This window comes from Hetaerina americana, unplaced genomic scaffold (genome assembly GCF_022747635.1).
Source record: "Hetaerina americana unplaced genomic scaffold, ioHetAmer1.1.p SCAF_44, whole genome shotgun sequence".
NCBI classification, from domain to species: domain Eukaryota; kingdom Metazoa; phylum Arthropoda; class Insecta; order Odonata; family Calopterygidae; genus Hetaerina; species Hetaerina americana.
The window spans coordinates 2,625,012-2,643,552 of NW_027287030.1; the positions used below are offsets into that span (position 1 = coordinate 2,625,012).

Sequence of the window (18,541 nt, forward strand, 5' to 3'; positions counted from 1 at the left end):
CCCGATAGAATCACCTGGCATCAATTAAAATAAGAAGTTAAAATATCTAATGAAAATGAAGCCATCACAGGTTCATGCTGATCTCAGATCCGACACCTAGGTTCTTATTCAGCTATTTTATTGGTCGAAAGAAAACTTTTAAAAAATTAGAGGTTACTAAGTCACATGACCCTGGTTTCAATGAACGGGCATAATGATCAGGTGCCATGCTAATACTTTTAAACCGGGGTCGTGCGATTTTGTCAATGCGGTTAACTGACGTTTTCCATCAATCAATAAATTTCAATCGACTACCACCAAGTTTCGAGGGAGCGAGTTTTATTTCAGTTAGCACAGGGCGGGAGGGCGAATCTGTTAAATGGCAATAGACGGCGGCCTTGCCGCTTAGTAAGCGTGGCCGCCGATAACCTCGGCCTGCGTAACCAATTTGACCGTTTAGAACGCCCTCTTAATTGAGTTGCGGAAGCCTTACGATAATTAATGAATAATTAGTAGAGCAACTCGCAGAGAGGGAGGAAGCTGATGAAAATATCTCCCAGTGCAAAACTGCGACTGTTACGCTGAATTACGTAATTATGAGCAAAAAATCTTTCCGCTGAATATAAGACTAAACTCTTTCATTAATTGAAGACATTGATTATCAAATGGTAGGCAGAATGAGAGATACCTTTTTTATTGAAACATCCAATACATAAACAAAGGATGAATTCATTAAAAAACAATCAACGGCATGTATACGAACGTGCTGTTATACGCCCGTAAAATGGCTTTACTTAAAATACATAGCTTTCTACATTTACATAAGTGCAGAGACGAAAAAAAACCCAAAACGAAATAGGACACACAAGATGACGAAAGACAGGAAAAGGCTAGAGGGACAAAAATTGCAAGAAATTTGATTACAGAAGAAAAATTAGCAATATGTAATCGTGTATCAGTTTTTCACTGTGTTCTGCTAGAGCTTAGGTTGTTAAAAAATAGTTTTTTTAATGCAAAACTTTCGGTTCTTATAACTGACGGGGAAAGGAAAACACCACATAGTGCGAATAATAATAAACCCCGAGTTCTTCGCGAACTCTCCCACGCGGCTGTGATGGGTGCATGACATTCGAGGTCACCCGTCGGCCTAGTTAACGCCACGGGAGCGCTCCAGTTTGCATGCTCTGACGAAAGTGCGTGGTGCATCGATGAATGTCGGGGGGATGCCAGGAATGGCCCTGCCTAAAGGGCCGCGCTAACACTCGCTCCTCCCACAGCCTCCGGCAATGGGAAACGCGAAGCGGACATTCCTCTAGGCCGGCCAAGGCTTCGGAAAAGCATGCCCCAACATTCTCACAATGTAAGGACAACCTATCATCAGAATTCGATGCACCTCTCAGGATGTCATCGGCTGTTGTTCATATTCCCCATACAGCCCGCTAAATCAAATCACTGAATGAGTTGACAAGGAAAGGCATTCCTGAACGATTCTCGACTTACCACCGGGTTCGTCCACCTGATCGAGCAATAAAAAATGTTATTAACCCCAGATATCGTCACCTTCGACATTAATAAGCAGGTTGGAATAAAAGAAACCGAGATGAGAAGTAAACAAAATCATGCGTGTTAAACCAAGAAATGAGAGCAGGGTTCAAATTCAGGGCCGGAGAATACACTGTGAGAACAAACATCAAAATTGAAGGTAGGATTTTCTAAAGTTGACGACAGCTACATATTAATCTTATTTGGGCATTTTTTCAAAGATCCACCAACTCAAATTTCTGTAAAAAGCAACAAATCAACATAAAAATGTTGCCTTTCTTGTCTCTTTTATTGTCTCGGCCCAAGTAGATCTCATACTCTTGCTAAAACGAGTACTTCATCTATTTATGTAAATATTCCTAGATTCTTTCAAAGCATAATGATTAAGCATATTTCATAGAGCATTTTATTCATGAAATAACACATCAAATCCAAATTTTGATGATTATAACGCAATCGATTATGACTAAATAATTATTAGGATACTAATTGCACTTTACTGGAATGTGAACCTGACTCCACACGATCCCAAAGAGCCCAACACAGAAAAACGAGGAGTATAGAAGTCCGTATGCTTACGCTTTCCAGATTCCAACTCTTCTTCCTCCGAAACATATTCCCTAATGCCATCCTTTTCCCAGTCTGCCGAAGAATAACAACTCCGAAGGCGAAGGCTCTATATCCAAAAGCACGAGCGCACACCAAAAGGCACCACAAGCACAGAAACACACGCTCACACACACCAAGCACAGGTGGAATCAATCGCACACATCACCGCCCCCCGACACCGAAGAATGCGCTTGCGGACAGGCACGACATCAGCAACGAAACTTGGGAATGTTGTCGGGTAGTTCATGAGCGAATACGCGAAAGAGGACCACACACTCCATAGAAATAAAGTAACTACCAAGCGCTGTGAGCATTCAGCAGCTTGCTGCCAATAATACTCCTTAACTTTACTACTATGCTGTAAATCAGTTTACTGTATATCTCCATGGACTAACATCCTTGTTCAGTTCAACGAAAGCCAACCCTAAAATATTGGCTCATTAGGGATTACTCCACTGAAGTAACCGTATTCTTCTTCCTCCTCTCTGGTTCAACCATAAATGGATTCGGCTAAATTCACTTAAACGAATTCCTCCGCTTTGACAGCGATTCTCTGTTGCGCAGCCCTCATAACTAAATCCATTAGCTCGACACCCATCTACATCTCAGGGAACAGTTTCCGCAAGAGAGCAATTGTTGCCATTACCATTAGGGTCGGGGACTGCCAAGTTCCACGTGGGCAGAGGGTGGGGTGGGGAGCCGGAACGGCACCCTGTTCCTCTTCTCTCTCTCTCTGGGGAGCTGGGCAGTAGCGGGGGCACTCGCGAGAGTGGAGCGAAGGAGCGACACTGGCACACGCGAACACTACCTTTCGCCGTTGTGGGAGCACTGGGCGGAGGGGGCCTGAGGGCGAATGGCCGGGGGAGGCGGGATGGGGAGTGGGGAGGAGGCGCGAGGTCCGCGGTTTAAGATTAAGACGGGCGCCGGCGGCGACTCCCGCTCCCCCCTGCCAGAGAGGGAGGACGAGATTCCGAAGAGGGGAGGTATTTAAAACAAGAGGGAGGGGCGGCCAAGCGAAGATGGGGCGCGGGGGCGGGCGTGGAAGGGGATGGGGCAGGCTCGAGAGGGAGGGGAAGATTTAAGAGGGCAGAGGAGCAGATTGGCCGTAAAGATACCCCCACGAAGAAGTTGAGGAGGTAAGAAATTAAGTGGGTGGGAGGGCGTGGGAGGGCGTGGGAGGTGGGGGGGGGGAGAGATTACTTTCTCCAAATAGAAATTAAAACGAGATTATGCTTGCGATGGAATTCAAGCCTACTTCTTCTCCGGGGGGTTGTGTGCATATATACATCCCAAAGGAGAAGAGGAGTTGAAATTGGATAAAGGGGAGGCGTTATCGAAAGACAGTCGTAATTTGAAAACCCAGAGAAACCAGGAGAACTTTTAGAGAGAGAGAGGGTGAGAATGAACGGAGGGACACCCCTACGGAAAAGTGATCGCGGCCGATCTAGAAGGAAAACAAACCAGAGACGGGGGAGCAGGAAGCGATCATTCGCTCGGCACGAATCTGGTATTCGTGGCCAACACAGTCAGGCACTGGACTACTGCCTCTTCCCCGCTTGGACGCCCAACGGAGGGTCGGAAGTCGAGAGTGGAAGCCGCGGTATCCCGTCTTCAACGCGCTCTCACTAACTGGTCGCCCCGACCGAAAGAAATCTTAGAAACAACGACTAAGAGCGGTCTCGATGAAGAGCGAAACAATGCGGGGCGAGGATTTTACGAATGTTGTGGCGGGGAATGGAAGGAGGCCTCGATTCAAGCGCGGGGCGACGAATGGAAAGGAGAATGAAAGAGTGTGTTTGGTCGGCGCGTCCATTGGAGCGGTGCCTCGGACGGCGAGTGATCGTCGGCGGGGTTCTCTCGTGGGGAGGGGCGGCTTGGATGGCGGGGAGAAGGGGCACAGTGGGTGTGTGGGGGGAAGCCAAACGGTGGGGCGGGGAAGGGCATTGGATTAGGGCCGGCGGCTGCTTAACACGGGGAGGGCGTGTGTGTGTGGGGGGGGGGGAGCAGAAGGGCGGTGTGTTGTGGGGGTGGAGGAAGAGGGGTGGCCGCTTCTTCGAGTGGGAGGGGGGCGGCATCTCGTACACTGGTCGCCATCGCCTCCTGATTGATATTAAAAACCGCCACATTTCCCTAAACAGACTGCGTCCGCGGGTTAGCGACATCAAGCCGAGAGAAACAAAACGAATCTGAAATCGTAAAAACCGCTCTTGATTCGTTGAGAAAAAAAAAGATCGCCCCAAAGTGAAGCAAATCTTTGATTGAAACATCTGTGTCCTTGAAAATGTTTAGAGCACTGACAACGATGGAACTATTCTCGAAAAACGCATTGCGTGATCGCAAAGGACTAAGTACCGAAGAAAATAACGACCATTGGCATCGATATACACAAATGCCTGGACTGAAGCATCAAATATAACTTTCTTATGCTACCACAACTACCGAAGGATCCAATAAAATGGTGGATTTCAGTTAAGTCAGCTATTTATCACCGAACCAAGTGATGATTAATTTAATATTTAGCATTTCTAACACCCTGAAGCCACCGTTAGGGTGTCTGGCACGGGATTAATACACACCAGACTAATTTTGACCCGAAGATTTTGACACCTATCGCGGTCGGACAATGTTCTTCTGGTCCCTTACTGTTTGCGGAAAAAATAACATTTTAAATCCAACTGTTATACACTTAATCTCTCTAATTTTACAGGCAAAATCTCGCCGACCGTAGTACGATGGGAGGTAATATTACATTTTCAACATCATTGCTAAAGAGACATCCTTCCAATTTATGCAAGAGATTTAATCTGCAATTAAACCTTAGCTCCGAAATTGATATCCCAGCCTAGCTGCTCTTAATACTTTTGACACGCTTCTCAGTTTATCATAACAAAACATTATGATAAACTACCTGAAACACAAAAGATACGGTTAGCTAAGTACACAGGTGAGCTGAAATGGACTTATCCCATTATGAAGTGCTCAGTGCTTAGTTAACTGAACGGTTCTTTCAAGTGGACCGTTCATTTTGAGTGATTTACTCGTGAACTACCCACTTCTTCCGCGGAATCAGAAAATTTATAGCCCAAACTTGTCGATAGGCTGATAATCTCCTGTCAGTGCACGCGGGGCCGTTGGGTAGGAGGAATGTGGAGGGCAAGGGCCGCGTGGCACACGAAGCGCAGAAGGAATTCTACAGCGAGCTGACGCCGAACGTGGATGTAAATTTGGACACCGCCGACTCCCGGGCAGAGGAGGCTTCTGGCACCCGAAGAGGCTTCCGCTGATAAGAAGGAAGCCTCAGAGGCGGAATCTCCGCGGATTCGGGGAAGGGAAACCGCCGAGTAAACACTGTTGGATCCCAACTCGCCTTCCCAAAATCAGTCAACTGCCTCTCTTTTCCTCTGCATTGGAAGCTTAATGAGAGTAAAAATACATGTTATGCTAAACAAATATCTAGAAGCATCTACCAGAGAAACCATTTTTTTTTATTTCATCTCTGCTCGTGAATGATGGCATTCGTTTACTTAGAACAGACGTTCTTAACGTTATAGGGAAAAATAAATCTGGTAGTAGTAGTAGTTTTGAGGGGAGGCGACCGACAGCTAAGGTCATTTGCGCCATAGGGGATGGACAGGAAAGGATGAAGGGTGGAGAGAAACCCGGCGTCGGCATTAGCCTACTCTTTACGAAAGGCAAGTTCAAAATGGTAGTGAACTAATTCCGACAAAATATCTTCCTCTTCCCATAAAGTGGTGCGTAGGCATGCTATCGTCACGTCCGGTGACTGAATATCCTAAAATTCAACGAAGATTATAATACGTGATAGTTCCGTGATAAAGAAGTTTGCATATGTTTAAAAAAAAGGCTACATTACTTGAAGGGGAATACTACATTTACAAATAAATCGGCTTCAGAGTATCTTCTATTTATATCAACGGCAATCATCTCGAACACGTTTCACATGGTGATGGTGAATATGTAAGGACGGGTTGAGAGTAACAATCTTTCATGATAAAAGCATTTGAGCAAATTACATGTTCCATACATACGAACCAAAACCCGATACCGCTGGAAAATAATTTAAACTTGCGGAAAAAAGACATTATAACGTGTATTTTCGTTGTAAACCTCATTATTTTTCATGCATTTAATAATTTACCTTAACTTCTACGCGAGGAGTAAGTGCAAAATAGCCAGCTGACGTATTCAAGTTTCAAGACATTTAGGTTACGATTACACATGCATATAAAAATCGCTTGGACACAGTGAACAGCAATCAAGATCATTAAAATAAACTACTGCCTACAGCGATACCAAAAATCTTAACATTTGTTCGATTACAAAAAGCAAAAGTAATACCATAAAGTCTACACATGCCAACCAAAAATGTTACCCCAGATAACGAGCTTGAAAATTAATCAAAATGTAAAATTTCGAAAACAACTGGCAAAACAAATTCAACATAAAAGTTCGTCCGGACTTATCTCATTTTCCATCCATTTTGTTTTTGTAATTTTTCAATTTAAACAACTTTATTTTCCACACTAACACAGGTGATATGTTTTGAATTGGCCAATTGGAGGAGGCAAAAAAATGAGAATAATATCAATTCCAGAATAAAATACAAATTGACAACCAAAAATCATTCTTTCTTAATCTTCGGAGGAGTAGGGCAAAATTCCATTTCTCGAACAAACTCAGCTATTCAAGTTTTGAATTCGTAATAATTTTTCATTTCTTTGCGACATTCACCTTAAAAATGAGGCAGAAATTTGAAGATGAAGAATAACTAATGCACGTTTAGATACCAACAGTGCCATGGAAAGATACGAAAATAATTATCTAGCTCACCGTTGAAATTAGGAAGGCTGTAATTACCCCCAACTACCTCAGATTCATTGATTTACAATCTCCCTAAGACTAAATCTGCAACCGTTAGTACCTGACCGTGTGGCATAAGTGAGTAGTTTTCACTCTGATGCGTCTGAAACACTGATCGAAATAAGCATTGAATGATTCATATTTTTATTTTATTACTTGATTCACAATAATATTGAAATCGACCGCTATGGACGCAGCCTTGGAATTGACCCGCCAGTCCAGTCGAAGCGGGACGATATTGTGGGACTTCAGAGCGCTTAATTTAGACGCGATTGGTTCACCACCGCGAACTATCACCTTTGAATAAAATAATAATTGAAATTCGCACGCTTCCATTGGAGTTCCATGTCATCACGGAAACATTAATTACACGTACGCCCGAAATAAACGAGCAGAGACTGAAAAACATCGCATGAGTCACTCCGCAATCTTGGGGATCGAAAATAGAACGTGTGGGAGAACCGAAAAAAATATACGAGTATCGTATCTTTACCTTCGCATATTCGAAAAGAATAATCCGCCGGACTCGGAGCGCGAAGGTGGTGTCCCCTCTTTTGAAATGCTGACACCAAAACAAACGGCGCACATATTATCCCTCTACCTAAGTCACCTATTATTCTTCGAGAGACCTCCCATAACGTACAGGGGCCCCTCCCACCCCTCCTGTGTCTTGCAACCTCCCGACCATAAACATATTTACATGGAAACTATTACACCTTGAAATGGTAAAGTTTTGGACAGTAAGATTTAGCGATTTTAATATACGAGGGTCATCCGGAAAGTAGTACCCGTTCGTGCCGCATGAAGTGCTGACGACGCGAGTAGCCGCTGGACGAGGTCAGATAGCTTCAGTGGCTTGTCTGCCTTCTCTGAGCCAAGTTGCGTGACGCTAGCATTGCCTGTGTTGTTTCTGTGATTGTTTACAATGTTTAAAAAAATTGAGAACGCCGCCAGTTGTGAAGTGAGGGCAGTGATTAAATTCCTCAATGCAAGAAACGTTCGCCCATGTGATATTCATCGCCAATTAAAGGAGGTGTATGGAGACAATGTAATGGACGAGTCGTCTGTTCGGCGGTGGTGTCGCAACTTCAACATGGGGAGGGGGAACACACACGACGATGAGCGTTCGGAGAGACCGTCTGTCATTACAGACCAACTGGTGAGCTCAGTTGACGAATTCGTGAGGAACGATCGGCGCGTCACAATTGATGACATCTGTGAGCATTTTCCCAATGTTTCTCGAACAATTGTTCATGAAATTGTTAAACACCATCTGCATTATGCAAAAATTTGTGCAAGATGGGTCCCTCGCGTATCTCAATGAGCTGGCGGCGAAGGACTATGCAGCAGGAATACAGAAACTTGTCACACGTTATGACAAATGCCTTAATTTGCTTGGAGATTATGTTGAGAAGTAGTTTAAAGTATCCTCTTTCAAATAAAATTTTTTATGTTTGTTAATATTTACTTTTGTGTCTTTATTTCACGAACGGGTACTACTTTCCGGATGACCCTCGTACCAACACTAGACTACTCTCAAATCCTCACTTATACTAATAATCAAGTAAAAGACGACACCATCCGTCGGCAAGAACGATCAAAGATATCATGGCTTACAACTGGGGGGTGATAAAACCAACTTTTCTTCTGACTATTAGCTTTCATTTTTATTAAATTCACGTCTGCTCGTCTTAACAAAATGTTGCACATCGGAAACACCAGGGGTATTACGCTCACTCAATGATCGTCTTTTCGAGAGAATTGAATTGAAATTAACGTACTTACAAACGCAGAGGCAATGATAATAAACGCACAAGGGGTAGGACAACAAAAACTAGCACTTCCATTCTGGAATGGTTCACAGGAAAGACTTGACGGCAATACACTAAGAAAAAGGTCTACCGTAAAATCGATTAAATTTCTAAATGGCTAATTATATGATGAAATAATAAGCCTAGTTCACCACCCTCAACCCTTTTAAATAAGAAACTTCGGAGGGGAAAAAATCTAATACACAATTAATAGAATGAGAAGCGATGAAAAAAGGGATAGTCTATCGTGACTAACAGAAAGCATTCCTTCGAAGAAAGGAAATATGCGCACATGAATTCCGGATGTAAAGAAGCTCAATAAGGATCTCCCGCGTTTTAAAATATTTTTTGATAAATAAAATTGGGTCGAAACCCAACGACCAATACACATTTACGCAACATATGTAGTATAAATGGGAAGGAGAGCTACATACAATAAGATCTTTCGAAAATAAGCCGTCTGTTACCAGGGCCGCGAAGCCACGCACGCCCCTTCAAGCCTCCAAGTGGGCCACGTGGGACTCTTGCTTGTCACGAGAGGTGAAGGCTATTAGATTTAAATAAGCTCCCGTCACGACTTCCCCTATCGATGAATAAGCCAATTGGTGGATATTATCTCATGGTAGGAGAATTGAAAATATTTTGAATCCATCCATGGGCCTCGAAAGAGTTGCTACGAGGTGTTCCCTGGGTTCTTAAGACTCCCATTTTATCATAATTAATGTGATCTATTGCTGTTAAATTCTACTACTGTTTTTATTTTTTCTTAAGTTCGCCCTGTAATTGCTCTTCCTGTTGTTTTTAATCAAAATAAAATAAATAAAATTTCATTTTAAACTATTTCATAGAGATTACTTCACATATATTTTGAATTTCGGTAAATCCCCTTCTTCATACGCTTCTAAAATCAAAAGATTCTAAACTAGCTAGCACCCAGAAATTCCCAAGTCAAACATTGTTTACCCTATAGATGAATTTTGGAAGCTCGGGAAATACATAACCCACTGATATATAACACAATTATCTTTTAGAACTACCAAACACTCAGTCAAAACAAAGCCAACTAGTAAAACAATGTCTGTGATTACGGAAAAAATGTCAAGGCAAAGCAACTTGTAGTAGTCATTACTAGAGAGGAGGAAGGACTTCAAACGTTCGCATTCTATTCGAACGAATCTATTTCACAGCGCAGTTGCATCATGCCAAATATGTCTAAACGAAGACGCGACCTCCCACGACAGTTGAGGACGAGCTCCACAGGACCTGCTTTTCATGAACGCGTCAAGATTGAAGAGAGAGAGACAGACAGACAGTGAACGACCACCGGAAGTGAAGGGTAAATATTTATATGCTCCTTTCAAAACCAGAAGGGAATCGCAGTTTTTTTATTTTTAAGAGGAAGGAAATGGACATTTTCTTGAACAAAAATAAGACAGCAAATCTTGCCAGCGAAAACCATCTGCCTGACATGGTGAAGTTCGTGGCAGGTATCCCTCATAATTAACTGGTTACGAGAAACATCCGTAAAATAAAATTGCTTAAAATATAATAATTTTTGTAACTCATTAAAAGGGATATGTAACAAAAGATTAAGATGAACTACGCCTTATTATGAGGCACATTAAGTAACTAAAGACCATAATTAAAGGATACTTACAAGCGGAAGAGGTAAAGAGGAAGAGCTTGCAGATGAATTACAAACAGGTAATGGAAAACTTTGGTAGCAGGAGCAACGAGGTAATGAGAAGGGTTGGTAACAGGACAATTGGGCGAGGAGCTACAAACCGGTTCTCGGACAGATAAACTCTGATGATGACGAAAGAATTTCCGCAAACAAAATAAATTAAATAAAAACCTCGATTCTACCAGTAATAATGCACAGGACCCACATTTCATGTTTTTAACGATTTAAGGCGAAAACACATCACGTGAAGATACGTTTAACTAAGGAAATCAGTACACTTCAAAATTGAGGCACAAAATGAGAGTAGCATTCGAGTGGAATAGAATGCGATTAAAGTCAGCACTGAAAACCTAGTGAGGATTCTACTCGATAATCCTCATGCGAGAGATTTCCGCGAATTTTTCGGATACCCTAGAGGTCAAAGTTTGAGCACTAAAGAACAACTATGAGACGGACTTTGGTAATCCTCCAGCCACCACGGAAAGTAGCCACACGACGCAAGGGTACACAAAAAGAACTTCTTGTACGTACTGCAGAGAAAAGATTGCAAGCAACCGACATTCTGGGACAATAACAAAAACAGCGAATTTTTCTTATGTACTTCCCAAAAGATCTAGCTTTAATGCACTTTTTACCGACTTTCACGTTCCCGGAACCCAGACACCCCAAGGTACTCACGGGCCATCGCTTTCTTCTCCACTGGAGATCTCTCGCCAAGTCAATTCTTCCGAACTGTATTCCCACCCTCCAAAAAAAGGCGAACAGCAACCGTGTCCGTAATATTACAGTATTTCCCATTTTGTTCCCGACAGAGGTGTGTTACTGATTTTTAATGACCATCAAAGGACTATTGTTTGCATTGCGCACCAAAACTTTTTCCACACAAAATTGGAACACTAACATTTCTCAAAGAATGTGAGGTTAAGTTTTAGTGGTGAAGTAGCCTATACAATAAATAGAGAAGCAATACATCGTGGTTATTTGTTTCAGCTATTACTTAGAGGGAGTACTATATCTACTACTACTAGAAAATTCCCCTGAACACAACACTCATCCTCTCGCAAACAATCATCTCCATTTGAAGAGGAATTGAACCAATACCCTGCACTCCTTTCGACAAGAGAGGGAAGCAAGATTATAACCACGGAACTCCCAAGTTGTATTCATACAAAGCAAGGCAACCCGAGCCTGGTAAAAATACTGAAGGTCAGCCGTTGATAACGCAGCAGGTAAAAATTTAATTAGCAAGGACATGACCTATTTCTTTGGCATTATTTCACTGACCATAGTTCATTCAAAATATTAGCACTGTCTTCCCATTCCCCTTCCACCCGCCATGACCTCTTCCTCCTCCTCTCTACCCCTGGTGATATATTAACGAGAGGAGCTTAAGTCTCGGTGCTCGAATGACTCAAAATAAAACTCAAGATAAAACTGCAGCAAAATCCTTAAAAGACTAAGTATGCAAATCCTAAAAACATATTGCGAGCTCAGGAATTACTATCGTGGAAAATTAATACAATGACGCCCCGACCAGGTGCACATCTAGGTACGGTACTTACCTAATGGAGAATATTCACTCGAACGAGTGTAAATGAAGTGCCCCTTCAAAGAATAATAACTAAATCATGAAACATATTAGTGAGGTAATCTTCCTTCTTGTACGATAAACAACTAAAAGAGCGAATAAAGGTCGTACTGCACTGCTACGTTTTCCATGTTTATTCTTAAAAGTCGATAGGGTTTCGAATAATTAAAAATAATATTTGACCGGCTGGCATGATAAATTTCAAATCGCACTATTGTATACGCACATCGATCAACTCTTCCTCATTACAACCAATTCCTCCTCATCGTCTAATGATGTCCTTGAACAGACCATAAATCAGCTTGTTTCGCTAAGGATATTAATGAGGAGAGTGTACGGAGACTTTATGTAATGACATCCGCGAACCATGAGAGGACACAAGCGGGGTCGCCTGCTAATTGCTTATCGGCGTACGCTGGAGAAAACAAATAAAAACAGCAAGTGATGGCCGAGGACGTAGCACGGAGGCATTTATTTGGGACACTTCCGTTTAACCACAAATGTTTTCATCTTTCTAAAGGAATGAGCTGGGATTGTGTGGTTTGAGAGAAAAACGATTTACGCCTCTATGACTTCACCCACTAACTTTACAAATCTTTCAATTTATCTTGGCGACAGAGGACGAAATACAAGAGAGTTCCCTTAAGCGAGGGGAGGGAAGGAACCAATCAGAAAGGATGACGGGAAGAGCCCTTGACCGACAGCCTCATTCCCAGGCGGGCTTCCGTGGCGAGAGCATCAGTCCCACAATTTTACGTTGCCAAGAGTATAGTTCCCACAGTTTTCTCATCTAATTTGTAGCAGTAAATCGGAATAGCGTAGGTTTTCGATGGATACACACTACTGTACTCCTACGCCCCGAATATACGACACAAAATATCCTTGAACCCTATCTTATATACTGTAACTCATTCTTTAGCTCTGCATTCATTCACTCATCCAAAATGCCCGTTCTTTTCCTCACTCTACGGCTCCGTCCTCAGCATCCCATTGTTTTTTTAGATCTGCTACATCCATTTGTCCTTCCTTCGTTTTATAACGCCAACAGCCGTCTCACGTCCCCTACTTACCCACTATTCCCAGAAGTTCATTTGTTTTCTTTCCGTCCATCTTATTATCCCATTCTCCTCCACGACCACACATCACACGTCAGCAGTCTCCTATTATCCTCAGAAACGATCAAGTTTCCTAGTCTTAGAAAATTAAGCTTTCTTACCAAAAATATGAGTGCGAGTAATGTATTATGCATTCTGGTATCTCCCTCTCTCTCTGATATTTAACAAGATTTATCAGGGGAGTTTTTTATGATAAAATGCATGGATATCCATTTTTAAATATTCACATAAGCGCGCAAATCCGGAAAATTATGGAAATAGAACCATTCTCAACGTAAAATAATCTTTAGATGGCGAGAAGGGCGAACTACGACGTAAGCCAAGTTTCGCCCGGAAAAATGAACAAAAAAATACGATGTAAATAAGCAATGCCTTTTGGTAGAAGGTTTAAAATGGATTATTTACCACTGCACCGAATAATTTTGCATTTCCTCGAGGAATGAAGTAAATTCAAAGCAAAAAAAGGTGTCTAGTATTCATTCGTTTATTCTTTGAACATGAGAACACATGTCGCAATGCGTTGAATAAGTAATTTTCGTTCTAGTTTTAAAAAGAGCATCGCAAATATGGCAATGCATACGCTCCCTTCAAGAGACAACTTCCTCTCTCAAGGAGGCCTCATCTATCCAAATACGGAGGCCGTGGTTGATCGAAGCCTCAGTGCCTATAAATTCAATGCTAAAAATTCAATCAAGGTGGTTATAGTATTTTATTCTGAAGACCGAACACGTTACATCTGAACATTAAAGTTACCTATTTATACTGATTTGCCGAATGAAGTCATTTATACGGAGAGCAGAAGTGCAACTTTACTCTGTGGTCTTTTCTCTTGGCATTAAGAAGGGGAAAATCCACCAAGTATAAGTGAATTAGTCGAGTACGCCCGATTTTTTATTATTCAACATCGATGTGTATATCAGCTTCACTTTTTCTCTAGTTTTTTTCTCTAGAGGAAGGTGGTTTGGCCATCGAAAATTTGGAATACGTGTGAGTTCATTTGCATGCGTTCCTCTGCATTTTTGTTGGCTAGTGCTATCTCGCTTCTCCTTTTAAATTTTATTAACTATATAATACCTTTTAAATTATACATGTATACATACATAGGTGAGTGTGTGTGTATGTGTGTGTGTATATATATATATATATATATATATATATATAATGTATATATATATATAATGTATATATATATATAATGTATATATATATATACACGAGGGTCATCCGGAAAGTAGTACCCGTTCGTGCCGCATGAAGTGCTGACGACGCGAGTAGCCGCTGGACGAGGTCAGATAGCTTCAGTGGCTTGTCTGCCTTCTCTGAGCCAAGTTGCGTGACGCTAGCATTGCCTGTGTTGTTTCTGTGATTGTTTACAATGTTTAAAAAAATTGAGAACGCCGCCAGTTGTGAAGTGAGGGCAGTGATTAAATTCCTCAATGCAAGAAACGTTCGCCCATGTGATATTCATCGCCAATTAAAGGAGGTGTATGGAGACAATGTAATGGACGAGTCGTCTGTTCGGCGGTGGTGTCGCAACTTCAACATGGGGAGGGGGAACACACACGACGATGAGCGTTCGGGGAGACCGTCTGTCATTACAGACCAACTGGTGAGCTCAGTTGACGAATTCGTGAGGAACGATCGGCGCGTCACAATTGATGACATCTGTGAGCATTTTCCCAATGTTTCTCGAACAATTGTTCATGAAATTGTTAAACACCATCTGCATTATGCAAAAATTTGTGCAAGATGGGTCCCTCGCGTATCTCAATGAGCTGGCGGCGAAGGACTATGCAGCAGGAATACAGAAACTTGTCACACGTTATGACAAATGCCTTAATTTGCTTGGAGATTATGTTGAGAAGTAGTTTAAAGTATCCTCTTTCAAATAAAATTTTTTGTTTGTTAATATTTACTTTTGTGTCTTTATTTCACGAACGGGTACTACTTTCCGGATGACCCTCGTACCAACACTAGACTACTCTCAAATCCTCACTTATACTAATAATCAAGTAAAAGACGACACCATCCGTCGGCAAGAACGATCAAAGATATCATGGCTTACAACTGGGGGGTGATAAAACCAACTTTTCTTCTGACTATTAGCTTTCATTTTTATTAAATTCACGTCTGCTCGTCTTAACAAAATGTTGCACATCGGAAACACCAGGGGTATTACGCTCACTCAATGATCGTCTTTTCGAGAGAATTGAATTGAAATTAACGTACTTACAAACGCAGAGGCAATGATAATAAACGCACAAGGGGTTGTGTCTTTATTTCACGAACGGGTACTACTTTCCGGATGACCCTCGTGTATATATATATATGCCGATACGCACGAATTTTAACACAGCGAGTAGACGTCCCGCGGCACGGGTAGAAACAAGTTTGCGGACATGGGAGCCTGCCAAATCAGTGCGAGCCATCCCTAATGACTACCTCGAGTAACTACTCGCACACGGTGGCGTACGAGTCCCTGGCAAGACAAGTTAAACCGACAGTTACTGGCGGAGAAGAAAATTAATCGTGCGACTTAAAGGTAACTACCACCGTTATTGCACATCAAGTGCGATATTTGAAATGGGAAGCAAATTACTCTTATGATGAACCAATGAGAAAGGTTTGAGATGTTACACTTTGCAATCTCTTAGGATAAAATACCGAATGTATTTACCTTATTTTCCTCGCTCAATTTCCTAAAAGGAATGTGAAAAAGTATTTCGGCCTCTGACAGAGAGTTAAGCAGATTATTCAACTATTTTAAAGAGAAATTTTATAACTGAAATTACTATTTCTACCTAGATCTCCTCCAAGTAACGGCTAAGTCAATACATTACACCAAAAGATAAAAAAGCAGCCAATGTTCTAGATTCGTCTCAATAATTACTCTCGCAAAGCCCAAGAATTATATTTAAATTAGTAATAATAAAATCTAATAAATATATTTTGTACAATGGAGGATGAGAAGGTTTATCAAGATTACTACTATTAATTTCCTCGCTCCACCATCGAACATCAAATTCTTGATTTGAAAAATATGGCATTTTATATTTACCCTCATATAGTTAAAAGATTTCTTTAAAAAAACTATAAATTATTACTCAGAGTGGGAATCTAAGAGCCGAGGGCAACTCTAAGGTGATAAATCAATCGAGATTCCAAAAAACTGCGGGAGATGCCGCGACATTAACTTTTAACGGAGTCATCCGCTAAATGTGCAATTATACTGCAACAATTTCAGTGTAAAAATCATTCGCTTTGATCTGGATTTGAACTCGGATCCCTTGATTTCAGCCGAGTACTTTAGCCAGTTAAGATACCGAGACGTCCGCTTAAACTCCGAGATTTTATTAAATCAAGGAAAGGACAGGAGTGAGAGAGAGGATGACACAAAAAAGAAAACAAAGAAAAATGTACCATCGCTTAAAAAAACCACCCGAAGTGCTATCAATTTTTTTTCCTTCAACCGCCGCTTAAAACATACGTTCTTTTGACTAAAAGCATGCAATAATAATTTGAGACAGGGAAACTGGGGGAAGAGTGATCTAACTGAACACCATGATTGAAAGGAACGAGGACGGAGACAAACTTGGCACGATAAGTTCACCTTCGCCTTTATGAAGAAACGTCCAGAGATGGATGACACGGCAGGGGAAGCAGAATAAGAAGTGTGTGAGCGTAGGAAATACTTCGCTCATGGCGCCAAGCGTCGGCACGCCGACAACGCGCTTACTTTTTCAGCAACGATACCCTACATACCCGTAACCGCCTCTCGAGAAGACCCACGCCTCGTAAATGAAAAATCTGCTGAACTCATTCATAGTCAAAAAAATTTAATTACCTTATTAATTTAATTATTTAAAGTGTTTAAATTTAAATAATTTAACACTTTACGCTGGATATATTTTTATACGTAAGATCCGTATTTGATGCACTTTATAATTTCACGAAGATAATCTACGATACTACTCGTGACCCGGCTGCAAGACGATGAATAAGCTCCTGGATACTCAATCCCACTATCAAAATATTTGCGCATTACCATGCCTAGATTCCCAAGCCCCACCACCCATCACTCTTCTTCCTCGAGAGTCATTTCACACTATAAACTACCTCCTGCAGTATGATTCCCATTCTCTTGACAGCATCTTAAGGTAACAGTAACGTCGCAGTAAATTGAAGAATACGGTAAGACTATCCAATTCAATAGGAAAATACGCGTCTATTTTTCCACTGCATTGCGAATGGTTATTTTCTGTACTTCCTTTTCCTTTCTAGAACCTATGACAGCTTCTCCAACTCTTTCCAGGTTTCCCAACTTCAAATTTTCCCTGACATGTTTCCCCGACTTTCCACCCAACTCATTTAACAGGCAACCCCAAACACGACGGCAGGAAAATTGACGGAAGCCGACTGTAACGTCTCGATATTTCGTGCTTCGGTACTAAAACCACTTCTTCAAGAAACCTCCTATGCTTTGACAGTAGTCGGCCATATAATCCCTTGTTCATTTATAAAAGTCCAAGACAATTTTCAAAACTGCAGCGCCTTCTTTACCCTGTGTATGTTATTCAATGAACGTAAACATGGGCCGACGATTAGGCCTAAGTTCCACTAACCTTTCACGTGCATCCATCCATAATCTGGTAACTATTTCGTCATTTAAGACCTTACCTTACATCGCCTAACTAAAAAATGATAGATATTTTTGTCTTCGCTATTTTTCTTTGGTTGTTAAGGACTCGTCACACCAAAAATCACGAGTAAAAAAATCAAACGTCATAACGTAGGCCGAATAACGATTATTGACAACTCCGAGCAAGGCAAAATCAAGACCGCTGGAGGAGGCCGCGATTCCCGAGGTCTCCTTCCTCATGGAGAGATGAGTCGAGACGCGAAAACGGTGGGGGGGAATGGGGTAAACCACCCCCGTCCCGGCGCCGCCCATTCCTCCCCTCGGGCGGGACAGACCAGGGCGTCGGCTCAAAAATAGACGCGGGGCTTTCGCTGCCAATCCGAAATTCCTCGCGCCAGCTCGCGTGGGAAAACATTTAGCTTGCTTCCGGTCATAATTCGTTAGTACGAGTAGTACACGGCAAGATGGAGTGTGCGAATTGGGGCTGCAAACTCCTGCAGTGCCGTCCCGCGCACTCAATTGACCGTCGCAGCGGAAGACGCGAGGAGAGGGGTGAAAGAGGTGGCGGAAACTACTGGCTTGGGAGCAGTATGCCACTTCGCCAGAGGGCGTGACTCACTATCGTCACCATCAGGATGATGGCGATAATTTTCGAATCCGTTCGGGTGCAGTAAGCAAAATTTTGTACTGAAA

The 18,541-nt window shown here is 42.1% G+C and overlaps 1 protein-coding gene across 3 annotated transcripts in view; it reads right to left on the reverse strand.

Moving 5' to 3' along the window:
• The window catches only part of wrd (Protein phosphatase regulatory B subunit well-rounded), a 367,100-nt gene that overhangs the window by 253,760 nt on the left and 94,799 nt on the right, over window positions 1-18,541 (reverse strand). The window contains exon 1 of one of the 3 annotated variants that reach the window (XM_071591241.1): window positions 2,101-2,960. The exons of the other annotated variants lie outside the window; for them this stretch is intronic. Coding sequence (XP_071447342.1) covers window positions 2,101-2,151 — 51 coding nt within the window. The 5' untranslated portion in view covers window positions 2,152-2,960. Of the gene's footprint in view, window positions 1-2,100; window positions 2,961-18,541 lie in introns of those variants that run through there. 3 annotated transcript variants of the gene reach the window in all.